Source organism: Aythya marila, assembly GCF_965140915.1.
Source record: "Aythya marila genome assembly, chromosome: 4".
Lineage (NCBI taxonomy): Eukaryota > Metazoa > Chordata > Aves > Anseriformes > Anatidae > Aythya > Aythya marila.
The window spans coordinates 15,489,894-15,508,894 of record NC_139045.1 but is presented as its reverse complement, the minus strand read 5'-3'; the positions used below and the strand labels follow the sequence as shown (position 1 = coordinate 15,508,894).

The 19,001-nt window shown below is 42.4% G+C and overlaps 1 protein-coding gene across 2 annotated transcripts; it reads right to left on the bottom strand.

Annotated features, from left to right (window-relative positions):
- Positions 1 to 3,125: 3,125 nt before the first annotated feature.
- Positions 3,126 to 18,705, bottom strand: NAAA (N-acylethanolamine acid amidase). Of its 2 annotated transcripts, none has more exons than XM_082760092.1 (11): positions 18,467 to 18,705; positions 18,006 to 18,170; positions 14,050 to 14,176; positions 13,198 to 13,288; positions 10,930 to 11,006; positions 9,426 to 9,598; positions 8,546 to 8,608; positions 7,894 to 7,960; positions 7,324 to 7,352; positions 6,277 to 6,358; positions 3,126 to 5,468 (listed from the first exon to the last, which is right to left on the bottom strand). In XM_082760092.1, exons 1-10 carry the CDS (start codon positions 18,685 to 18,687, stop codon positions 6,283 to 6,285), a joined length of 1,089 nt encoding a protein of 362 aa, XP_082616218.1. In that variant the 5' UTR covers positions 18,688 to 18,705; the 3' UTR covers positions 3,126 to 5,468; positions 6,277 to 6,282. The 2 variants fall into 2 exon arrangements, with proteins under 2 accessions (XP_082616218.1, XP_082616219.1); XM_082760093.1 differs by having other exon boundaries at positions 3,126 to 5,465.
- Positions 18,706 to 19,001: the final 296 nt, after the last annotated feature.

Sequence of the window (19,001 nt, the reverse complement as noted above, 5' to 3'; positions counted from 1 at the left end):
CCAGAGAAGCAATGATAGGAATGATCTGTTCTGTATCAGCAGCTTGCTTTAGAAACAGACATCCCCAATCACCTCCACTTAGTGCGTTCTGGTACACCTGGCAGAGCAGTCCGAAACAGCATGACACGGGCTCCTTTCAGATGAAAGACACCAGAGGACACAATCTGGCTACTAAACAGGAGCTCAGTCCACTGGAGCAGATTCAAGCCATGCCCAAGAAAAAACCCTGAAGCATGGCTAGTGCGGACAGTTGCTCCTCCACAGCGGAGGTCAACACAGCCTACATGCTTAGCTTTAAAACCTGATACTACCAGCCTTAGAGGAAGCTGGATGCTTCAACTTTTCAGAAGAGGTGAGCACTTTTAAAGATACCTTTAAAAATGCCAGCCAGCATGAGAAAAAAAATCCTTTTTCAGGAACTAGAACACTGCCAGATGAGTTTTAAAAACCAAAGAACGTATTTTAAATGTGTGCTCAGGTACAGAGGTAGGTACCTTGCTTGCCTACAGTGTATTCAGGGGTACTACCTACATGTTTTGATAAAACATGATCTTGGATTTGAGATCACTTTTGGAAAAACAAAATAAAACTTTTCCCCTGAAAAAAAAGGGCAAAAAACAACAACAGCAACAAAACCACAAGCATTTGTTGTTTGGACAGTTCTACTTTAAACATGAATTTTGGCCATCTGTACAGAGGGGTAGTCTGTGTTAGCGTACCCTAGGAGCACCTGCAGAGAGCAAACACAGGCACTAGCACTTACCTACATCTCTTATCTGGTTAACAGGTCTTTCCCAAGCAATTCCTGCAGCTGCCAACTTTTTGTTACCCACAGATTCTTCTGAGGGCCACAGCCTGAGCAAAGGCGTGCAAAGCAATAAGCCAGAGAATCCAAAGGAATGATACCTGCTTCAAGGGTGTGTTGAGTGAGGAAGAAATAGAGCTAACCCAACCGCTCAGCACCTCTGATCCTTCCTCATCCATCCCACAGTGAAATACGACCCCCCATACCTAAAACCCTGTTTGCAAGGAAAAGTTGCAGTGTAGGAGTCCATAAGGATGCAGCCTGAATGACATGGTGAAATTCAATGGTGGCATCACCTCAAATACAGGCTGTATTAAACAACTAGCTGAGATAAAACAGTGCATTTGTGAAACAACTGGCTGCCCACTCGTTTCTCACCAAAAACACAACCGAACAAGACATAGACTCAAGAGATGCACATAGATATAGGCAACTAACAGATCAATAAAGCTCAGTGCCTCAGCAGAGGACCACAAACACATATTGATGCATATTCCCTGTTCACCAGTTGGCGTTGAAAGGCAGAAGAAACTTCTACAGTCATACCCCACATACACCTCCCCAGACATGGGCTAACACACTTCCTTTTGCAACACAGGCTGCTGATGTGTTTAATACTACCCCATGATAAAATAACACATAAAACCCAATAAAGGAAAACTTGCATAAATCCCTCTGCATCAACAAGAAAGAAGGAAGGAAAGAAAGAAGGAAAGAAGGAAGGAAAGAAGGAAAGAAGAGCAACAACAAAAACCTAGGTAAATTTCCAGGCTTAACTGCAAGTATCAACTCTTACAAAATGAAAACCTATGACACCATTTTGAATTAAATTCTACACTCTGTCACATCACTGAGCTCGTCCAGATTACAGATCTGTGCAGAATTTGGGGCTCCACCTACTTGAATCAAAGTCCTGAAAGGAGCAACAAACTACTCCGCCATGCAAAGTTAACTCTAAAACAATGCACTTCTTAAGAAAGACAACACGTTCACATGTCATATGCACAACAGAATCCCCACTAGCTTGTAAATTTTACAGATATTTGGATGACCAAGGGAAGAGATGAACAGAATCTAGAAGGCAACGAGAGGATAAAACAGACTGAATGTTTACTAGGAATAAAACAGTGAGAGATGCAAAATTTAAACAAATTTTAAGTTCTGCTAGTAGAAAAACAACAACATATAGAAAATAATTTTGACAAGAATAAAAATGCGTGCTAGCACCAGGGAAAGTGATGATCCTTCCTTTCCCTCCTAGAGTAAATACCCCTGCTCCACGTGTACAACAGACTAAGCTTTGCTCATAGCTGGAAACAAGACAGTGAAACGTGGTTAATTTTACACATGCACTGAACTCTGCACCTGCACAGTTACTGCAGTGCCAAAAAGGAGAATTTCACTTAGAAAAAGTGATATATAGAAAGGACATTTCACCTCACCAAGTAACTACTGAAGACAAAACAGTTGCAGAGAAAAGAAAAATAAAACTTACCTTGCAACCAATTTCTAGCTTAAGGATTTATTAAAATAAACACAAAAGAAGCTCTCCACTTCTTAAATAATTGTTTGTTTGCTTATATAACCAGCATTTAGTACCCAAAGTGATCAATAATCTCTGAAGTGATTTACTTGATTACAGATTTAGAAACTCCTCCTGAGATCTAAATGATCAAGCAGGCTGTTCTCTTGGGCATGCAGCAGAAATTGCCATTGCTTTCAGCACCTGCAGTACACAACATACGTGCTGCTCTGCAACAAGCACAGACCCTTCGATTTACTTACTGCACAGTTCTGAGCAGCCTTAAGAATCCTCTCCCATGTGATGCTTAAGAAAGGTTACAGGTCTGAAATGGATTAGGATTACTGAAGAGGATTAGGAATGAGAAAGATGGTACATTGGCTTCTCTCATCTTAAAAGGACCAGTTTGTAAACAGCTTCAAGTTCCCTTTTGTTAAATGCAAATTTCTCAAAGAGAAGAGAAATAAACATTTCACCCACTCTCTGTGTTGGACTGAAAAATCTTTTGGGCTTTATAGCTAGGGAGTCTGGACTGCAGAAACAAAAAAAAAAAATGGACAAAGCAAGGATAACGAAAGTTAGTTCTAGTTAATTACGTATCAATTCTAAGTCATGAAGCTGATGGGGCTTGAGAAAGCAGAAAAACTGTTTTGTTTCCGTCTCTAAAATGTGAACACACAAAGCAGATGAAACGTCAAACAGAAGGATGACCAGTGAGCAATTCCAATAACTATGAATGATCCTTCTTTTTTTAAAGAACAAACAAACCAGATCCCACAAAAAAAAAAACACACTCTCTCAAAACAACCAGTGCTGCATTTATTGTTTCCTTATATATCCAGCATTGTTTTATTTTAACTGTTTAAAAACCTCTGCGTTTTTATCAATTTCAATTCTTAGACAAAAGAAGCTCAACATGTTTCACAGATTATCTAGTTTGTAATATATGTCATTTAACACTTTGTTTATATTTTTAGCATGTATTTAAACTGAGACCAGAAAGTTATACGTATCCTTCTGCTTAGCAAAATACATATACCTATATCTATATAGGCATAAAGGCTTCATTTTCTGAATGTTGTCTGAATGTTTGTTTATAAACTGATAAAACGCAAGGCTTTCAGAAAATATTTTAAAGGAACAAAAGGAAAAAAGATTATTTCAAATCTAGCTTCCCATTTAAAATTCAAAAAACAATTATTTTTTTTTTCACTAATGTGTTCTGTGGCTGAGCCTTACCACTTTCTGATCAGCTGATGAGACAATACAGGAGTGGACAACTGTTTGCTGAATATTCATGGATACCAAATATTTATGCACTCCAGATCTGTTTGTACACCTGGAAGCAAACATGTTTGATTCATTTTATAAAGGACTGAGAATCTGGGCACACCGCTGGCAGAAGATAATCAGCCTAACACTTCTGAGGTCAAGAAGACTATGCAAAATTATTCCTGTGAGGATTGTTTTGCCTTTACTTGTGGGTGGCAGTTACATAAGGAAACCCTGGTGGAATGAGGAGTCACTGTCTGCTCTGTGGATTAAAGCAACATCATCCTGATATCTCAAAGATATTGTAACTTCCATTATTCACATCCTCTTCCAGAAAACCTCTATTTTTCAGTTTTATCAGTTCTGGTATATGACTACTAACATCATTATACAAACTGGGTCAAGACAAAGCTGGCAGCGCATTTATCCAGGCAGAAGTAGAGGATGCAGGTAAGTAGGTTACGACACTTAGCCAGACTCAGCGCAAGGAGATAAAGGGACCACATCTCCAGAAGGCTCACTCGGGAACAGTTTGCATAACCAGCACACCAGCACTGCGGATGGCATTGCACATATCTGGAAATGGCTCTCTCACCTAGCACTACGATCATACCTTCTCCTAGGTAAAATTTTCACAGGCACTCACCTGAATTTTGTCTGGTGAAGATCCAGACCTCTAAGCTTTATGTGAAGGTATCCACTGCTCTTGACTCCTTAAATCCTGTATTTCTGGGGTGCTTGCAAGAAGTGCCTAATTCACAGTACACGGTCACGGCACAACTAGGCAAAACAAAACAAAAACCCACCGCTGCACTAGAAAAGGGAGTTGTAAAGTTTCTGTTGAAGACAGCTTTCAAATATCAAAAGGAAAACAATCCATTTTCTAATCTCGCAACTATTCCATCACAAACTTCTATCATCTATTGTGGGGAAGAAGTCTGTATCATCACATCTCCTTAAATAACTCCTGATTTCTGATGCGTAGCCATATTTCCTCACCTTATACTAAATACAGTCCTCAGACAGACTGAAAATCTCTGTTTATGGTCCACTACCTTATCTACTGCTATAAGTCAAGTGCTTTCCATATTACCTGGGAACCATCTTAAGACTACATGCCTCTCAGTGATCTTTCATAAGCCTAATAAAAACAGCTGAAGAACTTGTGCACTGGAGAACCATAGCTGAAGAGCAAAGATACTGCCTGCAGTGGTATTCACACCGTGTAGTCATGTTCCTTTGCACTGATGCAGTAACTTTTGTCTTGAGGAAGATCTACGGAGTGCCTCAGGACAGGATGGCCACAGTGATGCAGCTGAACAAAGGCTGAGACAGTCTCACGAACTGCGGCAACCCTGTTCTCTAACTCTTCCAGCTTCCCTAGCACTCAGGCCAATTCTTGCTTGGCACAGCACCTGACCCTGCTGGGCTCACATTCACAGGCCCCATACAAGTCAGAAACAGATGATGACAGTGGTATTATCACCACAGGTCTTCATAAATCAAGCAATCAGCTGTGTATTTTTATTTAATTATGTTCAGACCTACATCCCACACAAAATATATTTAGTTTTTATTTATTAGTAAGTACATGAGTACAATCAAATTGCACAACTCTTTCCAAAAACAATAAAAAAACAGTTTTTAGTCATCAACAGTTGCTAGAACATGAATATAATTAAAATAAAATCAATCTTCCTTTACAGTTCATTAACAGTATCATCTGCAACACTTCAAAGAACTAACAAGTCATTATTTCCTGAATGGTTTGCACAATTAGTAAGCCAAAACAACTGTTCTGCTTTTGAGTGTGATTTTAAAAGCTTATGCTGGTCTTGGAAAGCTTCAGCTTTTCGCCAGTTTGGTCTGCTGAAATAAACAGATACATAGGTAAATAAGAGAGCATAGGTTTGTATGAAGTTAAAAAAGAAATGAACACTTCAGAATCTCTAAAAGTCCTGCTAAAATCTAATGTCCAATATTAACTGCTATTAATATAATACTAATAATGGTTTAAAAAGCTATTCAAACTGAAATGCAGTTTCTTATGGTCCTGCCAAGCCCCCACACACAACCAGAGTTTCTTGGAATAGAAATGTCTGTAACTTAGTGTTTTACTTTGAACACAGTAAAGCCACCACCTGAATCTCTGTGGGAGTTCAATCACTTCAACTTTTTCTGCAAGACCACTGGACAAAACCTGAGGATGCTAATGTTCAGCTGGTTATGAAGGGCTGTTACAAGCTAAGCTTGATTCTTCTTTGTGCCAAGTGCACCGACTTCACCTGCTAGGGTTCACCACTGGCAGGGCTTCCTGTCAAAGTCAGCCACTGGAAGGCATGTGAAATATACCACAGTAGTGGAAATGGTAAAAATAATAGGTAAAATGTTCATATAGCCAACAACTACCCGTAGCTCACCACACCTACCCCTTCCCCTCCGATAAAGTACTTTTCCTCAAATAATCTCCAAGGTTTTTGTAAAGAAAGTCAATACTTAACTCCTATCTCTGAATCAGCTAGGGAAGGTATTTACTCAAGGTCAATAAGCAAACCAAGGGAATCAGGAATCCAGACTAGGTCACTTGAGTGCCACTGCAGTGCTTTGCCCCTCAATGACCCTTCAGTTGAAATTTTATTTAAGTACAAGTAGCTAGGAGTACCAGCACATTACTTACACCTCTTCAATTCATAGTTCTAATCCATGTCTGGTACTTCTCTGGAAATGCAGCACTCATTACTGTGGTATACACTGTGTTACTGGTAGGGAAAAGAAGAAAACAGTGAGTGAAAAATCATTCCAAAGATGAGAAGATTAATTTAGAAAACTAGCAAAGCAGCAAGACAAATTTTAGTGGAAACAAACTGCTTAGGTACAGAAGTGTTAGGACGAGTGGGAAAGAGACTGATAAAAATGATGGCTGCTGGCACAAGTTTTCACGTTTTTCCTTCCATTTAGTACAGCAAAGAAACAGTATTTGTACATCTGTTTGGATCACTGTATTAAAAAAACGGTATTGCTAATTGTAACAGTCACAAAGATATAATCTTCTCCTTTCCAAATTTCCTCACACTTATAAGAAAGAGGAGAGGAAGTCCTCATACTGACTCTGAAGAACCCATTGCCAAGCTCTAATGTGAGTGACTGATCCAGAGAAGGTACTGAGCTCCATGTAAAAGCAAAGCAAAACAGGATAACCTGCGGAACAATGCAGAACTATAATGTTATACTGAAATCGGTCTGTTTTAAAAAGCCAGTAAATGGTACCTAAAAGCTATGTCCCCATTTACCACTTCTTTTTTTTTTTCACACGTCAAGCAGAGCTAAATCAGAAGCACCAGATAAAGCCATTTCTAGCGTTAACACAAATCCAACCTTTCCAAAAGTCAAAGGCACAAAGGAGTTGGTAAAAAGAACTGTTAAGAAATTACTGCTGTTCATGTAAGCTGTTACTTGTTTCACTACTACAAAGGAACTTCCCATTACCAGACTAAGCCTAACAAAGCACAGTTTCATGGCCAGCGAGACATGAGGAAGATGGCCAGAGAGGAAGAGTTCCGTGAAAGTCTTCAGCACCATCTGCACAAGCAGTAATCTATGCTGGGAAATGACAGGATACTCAAACAGATATGTAGGAAAATCCTGAGGACGTTTATGATGGCCTTTTAAGTGGCCCAAGGCATGGTAGGAAGCACTGATTGACATCTCTGAATCTAATACTTACTCATTTAAGACTGGCTTCACTGACAACACCTGTACAGAAAGTTTGAAAATGTGTCATTTTGGTGAAAAGGGAATTAAAATGCTATTTAGATACAGCAGTAGGATGAAGTTATAAACACAAATAATACAGAATCAAGAATTACTCTTGCTGTGTTTTAAGTATTGGACCATTTCACTAAAAAAAAAATAATTCTGAAATATACAAAATTGAAGTTCTCAAAACTGAGTGGTAAATATCACTCTTGTCTAACACTTTAGCTGCCTGCTCTAATATTTATGACTGCACTTGAACGAGGGAACTGCACGGGGATGATGGTGATGGGATTCATCGCTTACCCTTTCAACTTGGGTTGGCAGACTATTATGAAATGACTACACAGAGAGTTCAGAACCATTTTAATGCACAAACTTGTCAGCCTTAAACTCTCCAGAGGTGGCTGCGTGGCACATCCTTTTCACCGTGCCTTCCTTGCATAGCTTTAAAATCACTGACAACCACGTAACCACTTCTGCTTTGAAAGTGTTCCAAGTGAAAGTCTACGTGCCACATTACAGAATTTAAAATAAATACCTGAAAGAGCGTATCAAAATTGATATTCTGCTGTCCAGTAGCATTGAGAGCTTTCATGGCTGGAGTTCTGTGGGAGAACAGTGCAATATCATTAAACACAGTTTATTGTTCCAAAGGCTATGAACCACCACTGTGAAGAATTTCCTCAGTGAATGCGTTTAATTTTAAAATGCCCCTTATGGTCTAAACTTATCCACAGTTATGTTCGACTTAATCTAGACTCACACTGCTGAAGTTACTGTGTTACTACACTGTGAACTCAGAACAAAGGGAATCTGCCAGCAGCTTTTTGCAGACCACACATCCTAAAGATTGTGTGATGTCTGCAAGTCTCTCAATAGTGCCATCAAATACAGGATTTAGATTCACAGTGAAAATGTAATTTTTACTAAACTTCATATGGAAATGTTTGATACACAGTATATCCTTGCTACTTCTCACCTTGCATGCCATTCAATGCCACACAGACTTTCCTCTGGCACATGTCATTGTCACTCCTAGCTTATCTGTTCCCATTTGAGTGGCATTCCAGAAACTGAACAAACTGCCTGCTCAGCAAGCTAACACCTGCTCAGAGAAGAAAACACCCAAGACTCTAAGCTTTTTAAAAATGGAAGCGATATCTCACTGCAGAGGTCTAAACTAAATTTACCTTCGGTCATCAAAAGGAGGAGGGGTAGTCCAATGGTCATAATTTGTCTCCACACGAAACCACCTGTCATGTAACACACAAGCAAGCAAACAAAAGGTGCATCAGCAGGTAATTAACAAAAGTCGAGAATCAGTATTTCTGTACTGCCTTCAGAAATCTCTTCCCTGTGTCTCTTGCAAATCCAAGGGATCCTATACATATAGCAGTCTTTACCATAAGCTACTGAACACAAATGAAAAAGGAGTGACCTCTTGAACTGCTAATGGCAAAACTACTACTGACTAGGAAAAAAGTAAGATTAGATCTTTAAAGAGATAATTAGAGAAAGGATTATGTGTACACACTATAGCCTGCAGCATTCCACTTGGAGTGCACAGAGCCAACAGGCCATCTGGCTGTTGCCAAGCCAGCACTTACTAACTGACAGCAATCATTAAGTTCCATTTTGTCACTGCAGGGCAACTATTAAGGATCTCCTTCATTTATCAAGCAGCTGATTTCACAAAAATCACAGAAACAATTAGTTTTGAGCCTTCAACCCTTCTACCACGCTGTGAGAAAACTAACTTGGGAGCACTGAATTTAATCATACAATACTTGGCAGACAACCCTCAAAATCTTGCCCTCAATGTGCCCTCAAATCTTGTCTCCTTTGAAATCTATCTAAAAAATAAATACATACAGATGCTTTTTTGATGCTCTGGACTACCCCAATCTGACAAGGCAGTGTGATGCCTTCCCAGGAAGGGACTGGGGTTCCTTTCTGAGGCTGTCAAGCTTTCCCTTCTCAACACTGGTAAGAGATGGGCCTGGATCTCTAAAGAAAGCTGTATCACTTAAGAGGGAGTATGAAAAAAAACACAACATTTTGTGTACTTACGCTCCACTTAAAGGATCAAGAGGCCAGAGGTCAGCTGGCCCTCTTCTATTCCTCGTTATGACCATGCCTTCTTTGGGTGATACACCTCCTACAATATAGTAAACTTCAGCAATGATGGGAATGCCAGCTAGTCTGAGAACAGCTGACTGAAAGTCCTCTGCTCTGCTCAGGGTCTAGTGCAAAAAGGAGAGCACAATGAAACAAAATTTGCAAAGCACAGTCAAGCACAAAGTAAGCACTGAGACACCTGAAAAAGCACAGCAGTCGCAGCTTTGTTGCAAACTGCAATCAACTCTAAGGTGCTATTTGAAGATACCTCTTTGAAAACACTTCTGTGATTTTAGCACAAGAACATGAAATGAGTGACTAGCAACAGACCTCATTAATCCCAGCTTTGCAAATACAGAAAGTAAATATACATACATGCATATACACATGTACACACACACATTATATAGTGAAAAAAGATGAAAAATCTGCCATTGGAGAGATAAAGGCATGTCCACACTCTGCCAGTTCAATCCTCAAAGTTTTTCAACTTGCAAAATGGGACAGAAATGGGATGAGGAGGAAAAAAAAAAAGAAGCACTCTGCATCCTTGTCTTGCCTTTAGTTTAAGACGATTTTGATAACAATGGAGAAGCAGTGGCATTGCTCACATCAAGCCTTCCTTTTCTTGCCATAACCACACGACTAATTTAGTATGAACTGATAACTGCACCACAGCCAGTGAAGCTACTGTTTACAGGCATAGGGCCACAGTCTACTGAAGTACTTCTTTAAAAATCAGTGCTGTGCAGGAACTAAAGCCAAATATGGAGAACAAACATAAAGTAAAAGTGCTCTCAATTGTTTTAAACAATTAGTTATTTCTGACAGCAACGCTGCAGCTAGTAGTAGGCAAGGCATGGCCTCAGCTCACATCTCAAACTCAAAAAATGTCAATAATGAGGTTTCCAGTAAACATTCCAGTTCTGCAGGGAGGTTTTTACTTACAAAAGATATAATTCATGTTTGCTATAATTCATGAATTGGAAAAGCAGCAAACCTGTTTTATCCTAGCAGCTATACTAATACAACATTCATTAAAAGTGCTATACAAAACACCAGTCTAACTCCTGCCACTCACCAGTGAGCTCTCTAATAAGGGAACTTATCAAATGTAATAAAACAACCACGGGTTCATATGTGTACTATCTGAGAGTACAGCTGCTCAATTTGCTAAATTACTACATCCCTCACAGCTAGCTGAGATCCTCCCTTGGAAGGAAGTCTTTGCACAGATACTCAGATTTTTGGCAGGGATCAGAGATCGTCCCCCTGAAGGGCTGGACTTGCCTTTATCAAACGCGTTGCAGATTACTTGGGAATAATACCTATCTGCCCTTATAAAATATAATCTCACCAATTTATTCAATTTTCTGTGAAAAAAGTCAAATTTACTATGGGTCTGTAAGTTGAAAGGACATCACTGAAATCTGAGAATATAACGTAGTGCACTTACATCTCGGACAAGCCAGCTGACAGGGTAATTTCGATTCAGAAAAGCAGCTATTGCATTTTCCCACCAGCTACCACCCGCTGGAAAAAAAGAAAAAAAAAAACAAAAAAAAACTATTGTACATACATGTTACTTACACTGTAAAATCTATCCTCCTCGTCTTCCTTTCTTCTCCAGGTCCCATCTCTAGCTCTGCAATCTTACCACCTACTCGATTAAAAACTCTTAATCTGTAGATTAAAAGATTTACAGCAACAGAACTCTCAACCAGTCTGAAAGGTTTCAGTCAGAAAACACGCTCAGAAGTTAAAGATCTCTGTTTCAGTGCTACCATCAGTACTTTAGGGCTCCCTTTCTTTCAGCCTGTAGTGATTCCAGCATCAGCTTCAACAATTTCACTTCCAAGAATCCAACAAAGAGCTACAGAGAGATCACGCTGCTGAGAAGGGCCACAATAAACAGAACATCTGTTTACTGTGTTCTTTGCGTAACTTAGAACAGAAGTTCTCAAGCAAATCACTGTAGGACCCATAATGTGAACGAGAAGTAGAGGATCCGATACCAGCATTAACAAAAGTGAAAAAGGTATTTAGCTCTTTAGAGAAAATACGCAGTACTTCTCAGAACTCGCAAGTGCTAGCACTTTAAATCAAGAACTCAGCATTGATAATTTACCAGCTTCTCAATTTTTCATCATTTTTTATTCATAGCTGAGTGCTGAGCACTGAAGAGTCAAAGGTTGCCCTAAGAGGAAGTAGCACTTTGCAACACGCATTGCCCAAAAGACTGCAAGTCTATTGATAAGATTTGTTAGTCTACATCTGTCAGCTCAAATATTAGCATAAATCATCTCATTGTTCGTCTTACTGAACTCCTACAACAAGAATTACACTGAAATCTTAAAGTAAGTAAAAAAGGGGAAAAAAGAAAAAAAAAAAAAAAAAGAGGTAGTAATAGTGATTGTGTGTTTTCGGGAAAAAATAGGAGAACCAAGAAAAACAGAAGGACAACTTTATACTTTTTTTTTATGCCCAAACAAGAAAAAGGCAACAGAAATAATATCTGTTATTTGAGAGACCTTCACCCTAATTTAAAGTCACCTCCCTTCCCAGCCAGAGTGCACAAGTTTATTTCCTCAAATTTCATTTCAGTTGTATGGTGACAGACAGACAAACAAGCAGTCAGTAACAACCGATTTACAGGACCACAGCATGTGTTGAGTGAATTATTATTGTCTATAATAAAAAAGCAACTGAAACAAAGGCATGCAGGTGGGTGACAGCACATCAGCTCCTGATGGACAAGAGGGGCCCATCTCACACAAACATTTGCAGCACTTGATTCCAGTATCGTAATCAGGAAAAAATAACGAGCTTGTGCATGGATTAACGCATCTCACCGTGGTCTCAGATGATCTCTGCACACTGCTGAGATACGTTATAGAGAACAGAACAGCCTGGTTTTGTCCCCAGGTCATGCTCACTTTGGTCTGCAAGACCAAATCAAGCCGTTTTGCAAAGATTCAGTACATTTAAGACTCTTATGTCCAAGCTGATTTTAGTACAAATTAAGAGCAGTTAGCATCTCTCAGTATTGGCCCAAGATGATCCAGTTTTGAAAGGATTAAATAATTACACTAACATCAGAAGCAGGCTTTTAAAAAATACGAATATCAATTATGGAAACAATCTAGAGAATCTTAATATTGCAAGAAAGCAGAATTAACAAAGGAAGCAGGAATCAAAAGGCACACGTGCTCCACACCAGAGTCCCTAATTACAGAAATAATGAATATGTATATAATTCTCTGTCTTACTCTTCTCTTCTGATCCTTTCATTCAAGCTGTCTTATGTGGACAGAGAAAAATGGGATATAGGGAAAGGAAAAGAGAACTAGGAAAGTGACAGTTTATTTGCTATACAAGGCTCCCTTTTTGTCTCAGCACCTACTCTGTCATCTCTCATTGTGTCTCGGACAGATCACAAGATTTTTCTCTTACTGCCTCCTCCTACTCAGTCTCCTCTGACACTTTTCAAGCTCAGATGACACTGCTGATAAACAAATGCCTCTCTCCTCCGTAGCAGCCAAAAACTGGCAGCATGTGTGCTTTCATCTCCCGAGGGCCAGAGAAGTCATTCAGTTTCATCTCCTTTCTGGCAGACCTAACAGTATTTTTCCCTCTTAGAGAATGTGACAGAAGAGCTGGAAGAGGCAACAATCAACTGAAATAGTATACGTGTTGTCAAGTGTGGAAGACGGATTTTTTTTACCTCGTTCATCACCAGAGACTGTGAACTTGTGTGGACTTTGTCCAGTCCATAAGCCTACGTAACCAAGAAATGTGGTTCCTTGATATGCTATCTGAAACCAAGAAACATACAGTATTTTAGCATTCTGGAACTAAGCACTTTTTGAAATACAAGCAACATTCCAAAACAGCATCCTGTACTTTTTCCTGTGACTTTCATACATTGTTTTGGAAGTCCCTTTAAAACCCTTTGCCTTAAATTATAATAAACCTTGCAAAGTAAATTATAAAAAGACTCACAATACACTGCATTTCATTTGTTAATGATCACCAACTGCTACAAAAATTTTGTTCAAGTTAGCAAGGGACCAAGTAAGAAACAAAGAATTCTGTATTTGCAAAAAGGACAAATGAATATTAAGAAAATGAGACTAATGAGGACTGCACTAGCAACTAGTTCATTTTAGACAATATTCATCTAAAACATACACATTGGTCAATAAAATTAACAAGGCTTTAGAAAAGGGACAAAAAATTGGTCCCTGCCAAAACTGCTCTCTTTTCTACATTCTGTAGTATTTCCTTTTTTTAATGCCTTGGCATTTTCTTCTTTTATCATCTCCTTCCAAATAATGATCTTGACACACTAGATTGCAGTTTTATTTGTTCTGCTAACTGGAGGTCCAGAAAACAAAACAAAAAAACAGCACTCATCCCACATTCCTAGAAAGAGGGACTGTGGTGCTCTGATAATTCAGTAAACTTGGGTTGGGAACCAGATATCCCAGATAAAATGCTGCTGCCTGTGCAGCTGTGCAACCACACAGCATTGCTTCACAGAATACCACCCAGCCACACCACCCACAGTTCATACCTGTCCACTTTTTATAAACTGCACATCAATTGTAATTTTACTTAATATATCTACAAAGTCATAATCCAGGTTCCGACCATGGTAAATGTTTCCTTTTTCATCCTGAGCAACAATACTAGTACAGAACCTTTAAAAAAAAAAAAAGAGAGAGAGAAAATTATTTTTTAAAAAGCTACGACAACACTTTCAACATTACAGTCTAGTTGAACTAGCACAACATTTCAGGAGTAACTGAGTTTATTTTCTTCTAAGTACTTTACACACGGAAGCATACAAATAAGAGCTCACATTACATCATCACTTGCAATACACAACCTGAAAGAATAGTCTCGCCTTATACTTTTTCATATAATTTCACACAGCCTTCACTTTCAGTTTAAAGGAAAAAGAAAAGTACAAGGAAGTTTGACAGTGTCCTGTACAGGTCATGCACAATATCCACAAGGTAAAGACTTCCCAGAGAGCCTGGCATACAGAACTGTACAATATTTAACTTAAGACATCACACATGACTTAGAAAGTCAGAATTCCTGCTGCTGTCGATATCAGGTCAGATATAACAGACCAAGCAGGAATCATGATTTCCACTTAGGAAAAATGTCATTATTTCAAAACTTACTTTTTCTAAATCAAGATGAAAAGCCAACAGCAAAAAATGGCCACAAAGTATCAGTTTGAAACTTTTTTTTATTTCCTTTTTTACTAATTATAGATTGATTGATTTCTATCTGGACCCTGATTATATTTTGATTACAGTTAGGTTAAATGTTCAAACAAAATCTTTTCAGTTTGGAAACTGATTACTTTTAAAGCATTGACAATTTCAACAGCAGTCTAACTTCTCTTGGACAGGAAGTGTGCTGAAACTCATTTTTCAGTAATAGTTTCACTTTCATGGAAACAATTTTTAATAAGTACGTTGTTCAAGAAGTATGCTGTTGCACAATGATCTTAGATATATGTTTTATCACTTAGGTTGCCCTGTGTGGAATCGACAGTCGGATTCAATGGCCCACTGTAGTGGGTTTACGTGGCAAGGTTTTGGTAGCAGGGAGCCATAGGGGTGGTTTCTGTGAGAAAGATCTAGAAGCTGCCCCATGTTTGGGAAGGGCCCCATTGTTTTCCAGATCCGAGCCAATAAGCGATGTTGTTTTGCGCCTCTGTGAGAGCATATTTAAGACAGGGAAAAAACGCTGCGCCACACAGCAGCCGGGAGAGTCAAGGGAGTGGGAGAACAGCCTTGCACCAAGGTCAGTGTAGAAGGAGGGGGAGAGGTGCTCCAGGCGCCGGAGCAGAAGTCCCCTGCGGCCTGTGGTGAGGACCATGGTGAAGCAGGATGTCCCCCTGCAGCCCATGGAGTACCACGGTGGAGCAGGGTTCCACGCTGCAGCCCGTGGAGGAGACCACGGTGGAGCAGGTGGCCCTGCACCGACGGAGGCTGCCGCCTGTGGAAGACCCCTGCCGGAGCAGATTCCGGGCCAGACCTGTAGCCCGTGGAGAGGAGACCACGCAGGAGCAGGTGATCTGGCAGGAGCTGCTGCCCGTAGGGGAGCCAGGTTGGAGCAGTTTTCTCCTGAGGGATGGACCCCGTGGTACAGACCCATATCTGGAGCAGTTCTGGAAGAGCTGCTGCCTGTGGGAAGCCCACGCCGGATCAGTTCATCAAGGACTGCATCCCGTGGGTGGGACCCCACAGCACAGGGGACGAGAGTGACCGAGAAGGAGCGGCAGAGAAGAAGTGCTGTAGACTGACCATAACCCCCATTCCCCGTTCCCCTGCGCCGCTCGGGGGGAGGAGGTGGAAGAGGGTGGATGGGGGGGGAAGGTGCTTTTGTTTTTTTTTTCCCTTTGTTTTCTCACTTCTCTCGCTTGTTAGTTGTAGGCAATAAATCTTACTATCTCCTTATGCCGAGTCTGTTTTGCCCGTTACAATAATTATTGCGTGATTTTCTCGTCCTTATCTCAATCCTTGAGCCCTTTTCACATATTTTCTCCCCATTCCTCTTTGAGGAGGGGGAGTGAGAGAGCGGCTGTGGTGGAGCTCGGCTGCCCACTCGAGCGGAACCACGACAGTCTTTTTTGGCGCCCAACGTGGGGCTCAAGGAATTTGAGATAAGATGATAGTTAGTAGAAGTAACGGGCAAAAATATGTGCAGGATGATTGTTAGGAATGTACAAGTTGTGAAGAATTAAGAAAGCAGTAACTGTGATATGTTAGTGTGGTGAAGGGACGAGGGGTGGTGTGTGTGTAAAATGTCCACCTTGTCGGTGCTGTGATGATGTTATGTTTATTTTGGTGTGGTGAATTCTTTTTCGTTTTGATTTAAGTGAATTTCGTGAAGGTTGTTGTGGTAATTGTAAAGTAAGAGTATGTTGTGAGTAGTCTTAAATATGCTTTTAACAGAGGCGAGGGGTGGAATGTAGTGGGTTTACGTGGCAAGGTTTTGGTAGCAGGGAGCCATAGGGGTGGTTTCTGTGAGAAAGATCTAGAAGCTGCCCCATGTTTGGGAAGGGCCCCATTGTTTTCCAGATCCGAGCCAATAAGCGATGTTGTTTTGCGCCTCTGTGAGAGCATATTTAAGACAGGGAAAAAACGCTGCGCCACACAGCAGCCGGGAGAGTCAAGGGAGTGGGAGAACAGCCTTGCACCAAGGTCAGTGTAGAAGGAGGGGGAGAGGTGCTCCAGGCGCCGGAGCAGAAGTCCCCTGCGGCCTGTGGTGAGGACCATGGTGAAGCAGGATGTCCCCCTGCAGCCCATGGAGTACCACGGTGGAGCAGGGTTCCACGCTGCAGCCCGTGGAGGAGACCACGGTGGAGCAGGTGGCCCTGCACCGACGGAGGCTGCCGCCTGTGGAAGACCCCTGCCGGAGCAGATTCCGGGCCAGACCTGTAGCCCGTGGAGAGGAGACCACGCAGGAGCAGGTGATCTGGCAGGAGCTGCTGCCCGTAGGGGAGCCAGGTTGGAGCAGTTTTCTCCTGAGGGATGGACCCCGTGGTACAGACCCATATCTGGAGCAGTTCTGGAAGAGCTGCTGCCTGTGGGAAGCCCACGCCGGATCAGTTCATCAAGGACTGCATCCCGTGGGTGGGACCCCACAGCACAGGGGACGAGAGTGACCGAGAAGGAGCGGCAGAGAAGAAGTGCTGTAGACTGACCATAACCCCCATTCCCCGTTCCCCTGCGCCGCTCGGGGGGAGGAGGTGGAAGAGGGTGGATGGGGGGGGAAGGTGCTTTTGTTTTTTTTTTCCCTTTGTTTTCTCACTTCTCTCGCTTGTTAGTTGTAGGCAATAAATCTTACTATCTCCTTATGCCGAGTCTGTTTTGCCCGTTACAATAATTATTGCGTGATTTTCTCGTCCTTATCTCAATCCTTGAGCCCTTTTCACATATTTTCTCCCCATTCCTCTTTGAGGAGGGGGAGTGAGAGAGCGGCTGTGGTGGAGCTCGGCTGCCCACTCGAGCGGAACCACGACACCCACATGGATCCCTTCCAACTCAGGATACTCCGTAATTCTGTAATTGAATTAGCAGGTAATTCACAACTTATTTTCTCTGGAGTTGTAAGTTTGCCATCCTAGTGATACACAGCACTGTCTGTTAAAATTGTAAAGGTAAAGAAAAGTTGCAGACTGGTAGTTTGCTCCTGGTTACTGTTCATTCTGGAGCACTGTTAGAGCCGAGAAACTTAAAATTTCATAGGTCTTATGGGGACTCAGGATGATGAGCATGCTCTGTGAGATATGAAGAACTAGCATTTAAAAGGCTGTCTTATTGGGTATGCTGCTCTGTACCTCATTCAAATCAGCATGCAAACTGCCTCCCAGCTGAACATCAGAAATGGTATCAGATCGAACAGCGTGATTTATCTGCCGTATCTTCATCTGCCTTATCAGATACTGAGCTAAAATGAATCTCTGCCCATGTCCGTCAGGTTCTATTACTCTCAGTCACTTACGCGGTGGATTCATAGGCGAAGTTAAGCAGAACTCCGTCGCCCAAACTGATTCCCAGGGCTTTGCACAGCCCCAGGATTTCCCCTGCGAAGGGCTGCGGCATGAAGGACTCCAGCTCTGCCGCAATTGGCTGAATAACTTCGTGGACCCATTTTGGCACGGTTTCACTGCAAAACACGCTCAAGGCATTAGCTACCTATTAGCTGAGAAAGAGACAAAAAGGTTGGCAACGTCCTCCACCGAGTGCCTGTCCCAAACCGGGACCAGCCGTGCCGGGTGACACCGACCCCTTAGCACCCTCGCCCGCATCCCTCGCTGCACCTCACCGCCTTTCTACGCATCCCTCGAGAAGCCTGCACAGCCCAGGCAATTTGGGGGCAATTGGGAGCCCCTCATCCCCCACCAGCTGTCCCCGCCACCCCCCCCGGTCCCGAGGAGGGTCCCCCCACCGCCCCACACTCACTCGATGACCCGGGCGACGGCGGCGCGCAGGAAGGCGGGCTCGAAGTGCCTCAGCACCGGCAGCCACCGCTCCTCGGCGGGGCTGTCCAGGCTCACGTTGCACAGCAGCGGGGCCGTCCCGGGGCCCCCCGCCGCCGCTGTCCCGCACAGCACCACCACCACGATCACCACCAGCAGCAGCAGCCCCCGCAGCGGGGAGCCCCGCGCCGCTGCCCGCCCCATGCTGCCTGAAGCGGCCGCAGCGGCCCCCGCCGTGCCCGCAGCCCCACGCCCCCGAGGGGCGGCTCAGGGGGAAGGGCCAGGACATGGCGGCGGCGGCGGCGCCCAGCGGCCAGATCGCCTCAGGGAGAAGGCCCCCGGCTGCGGCTTCGCCTCTCCCGCCCCGAGCTTCTCCGCGGGCAACGAATGGGTAAAAGAGAGGTTAGTGCCCGTGTCTCGTTTCCCCTAGCGTTGGTTGATAAGTACCTGAGAGAACGAGGGTCTACACCCTCGGTTTTAATAGGAGGGCAGAGGGGAAACTCGAGAAACGGAGCTCA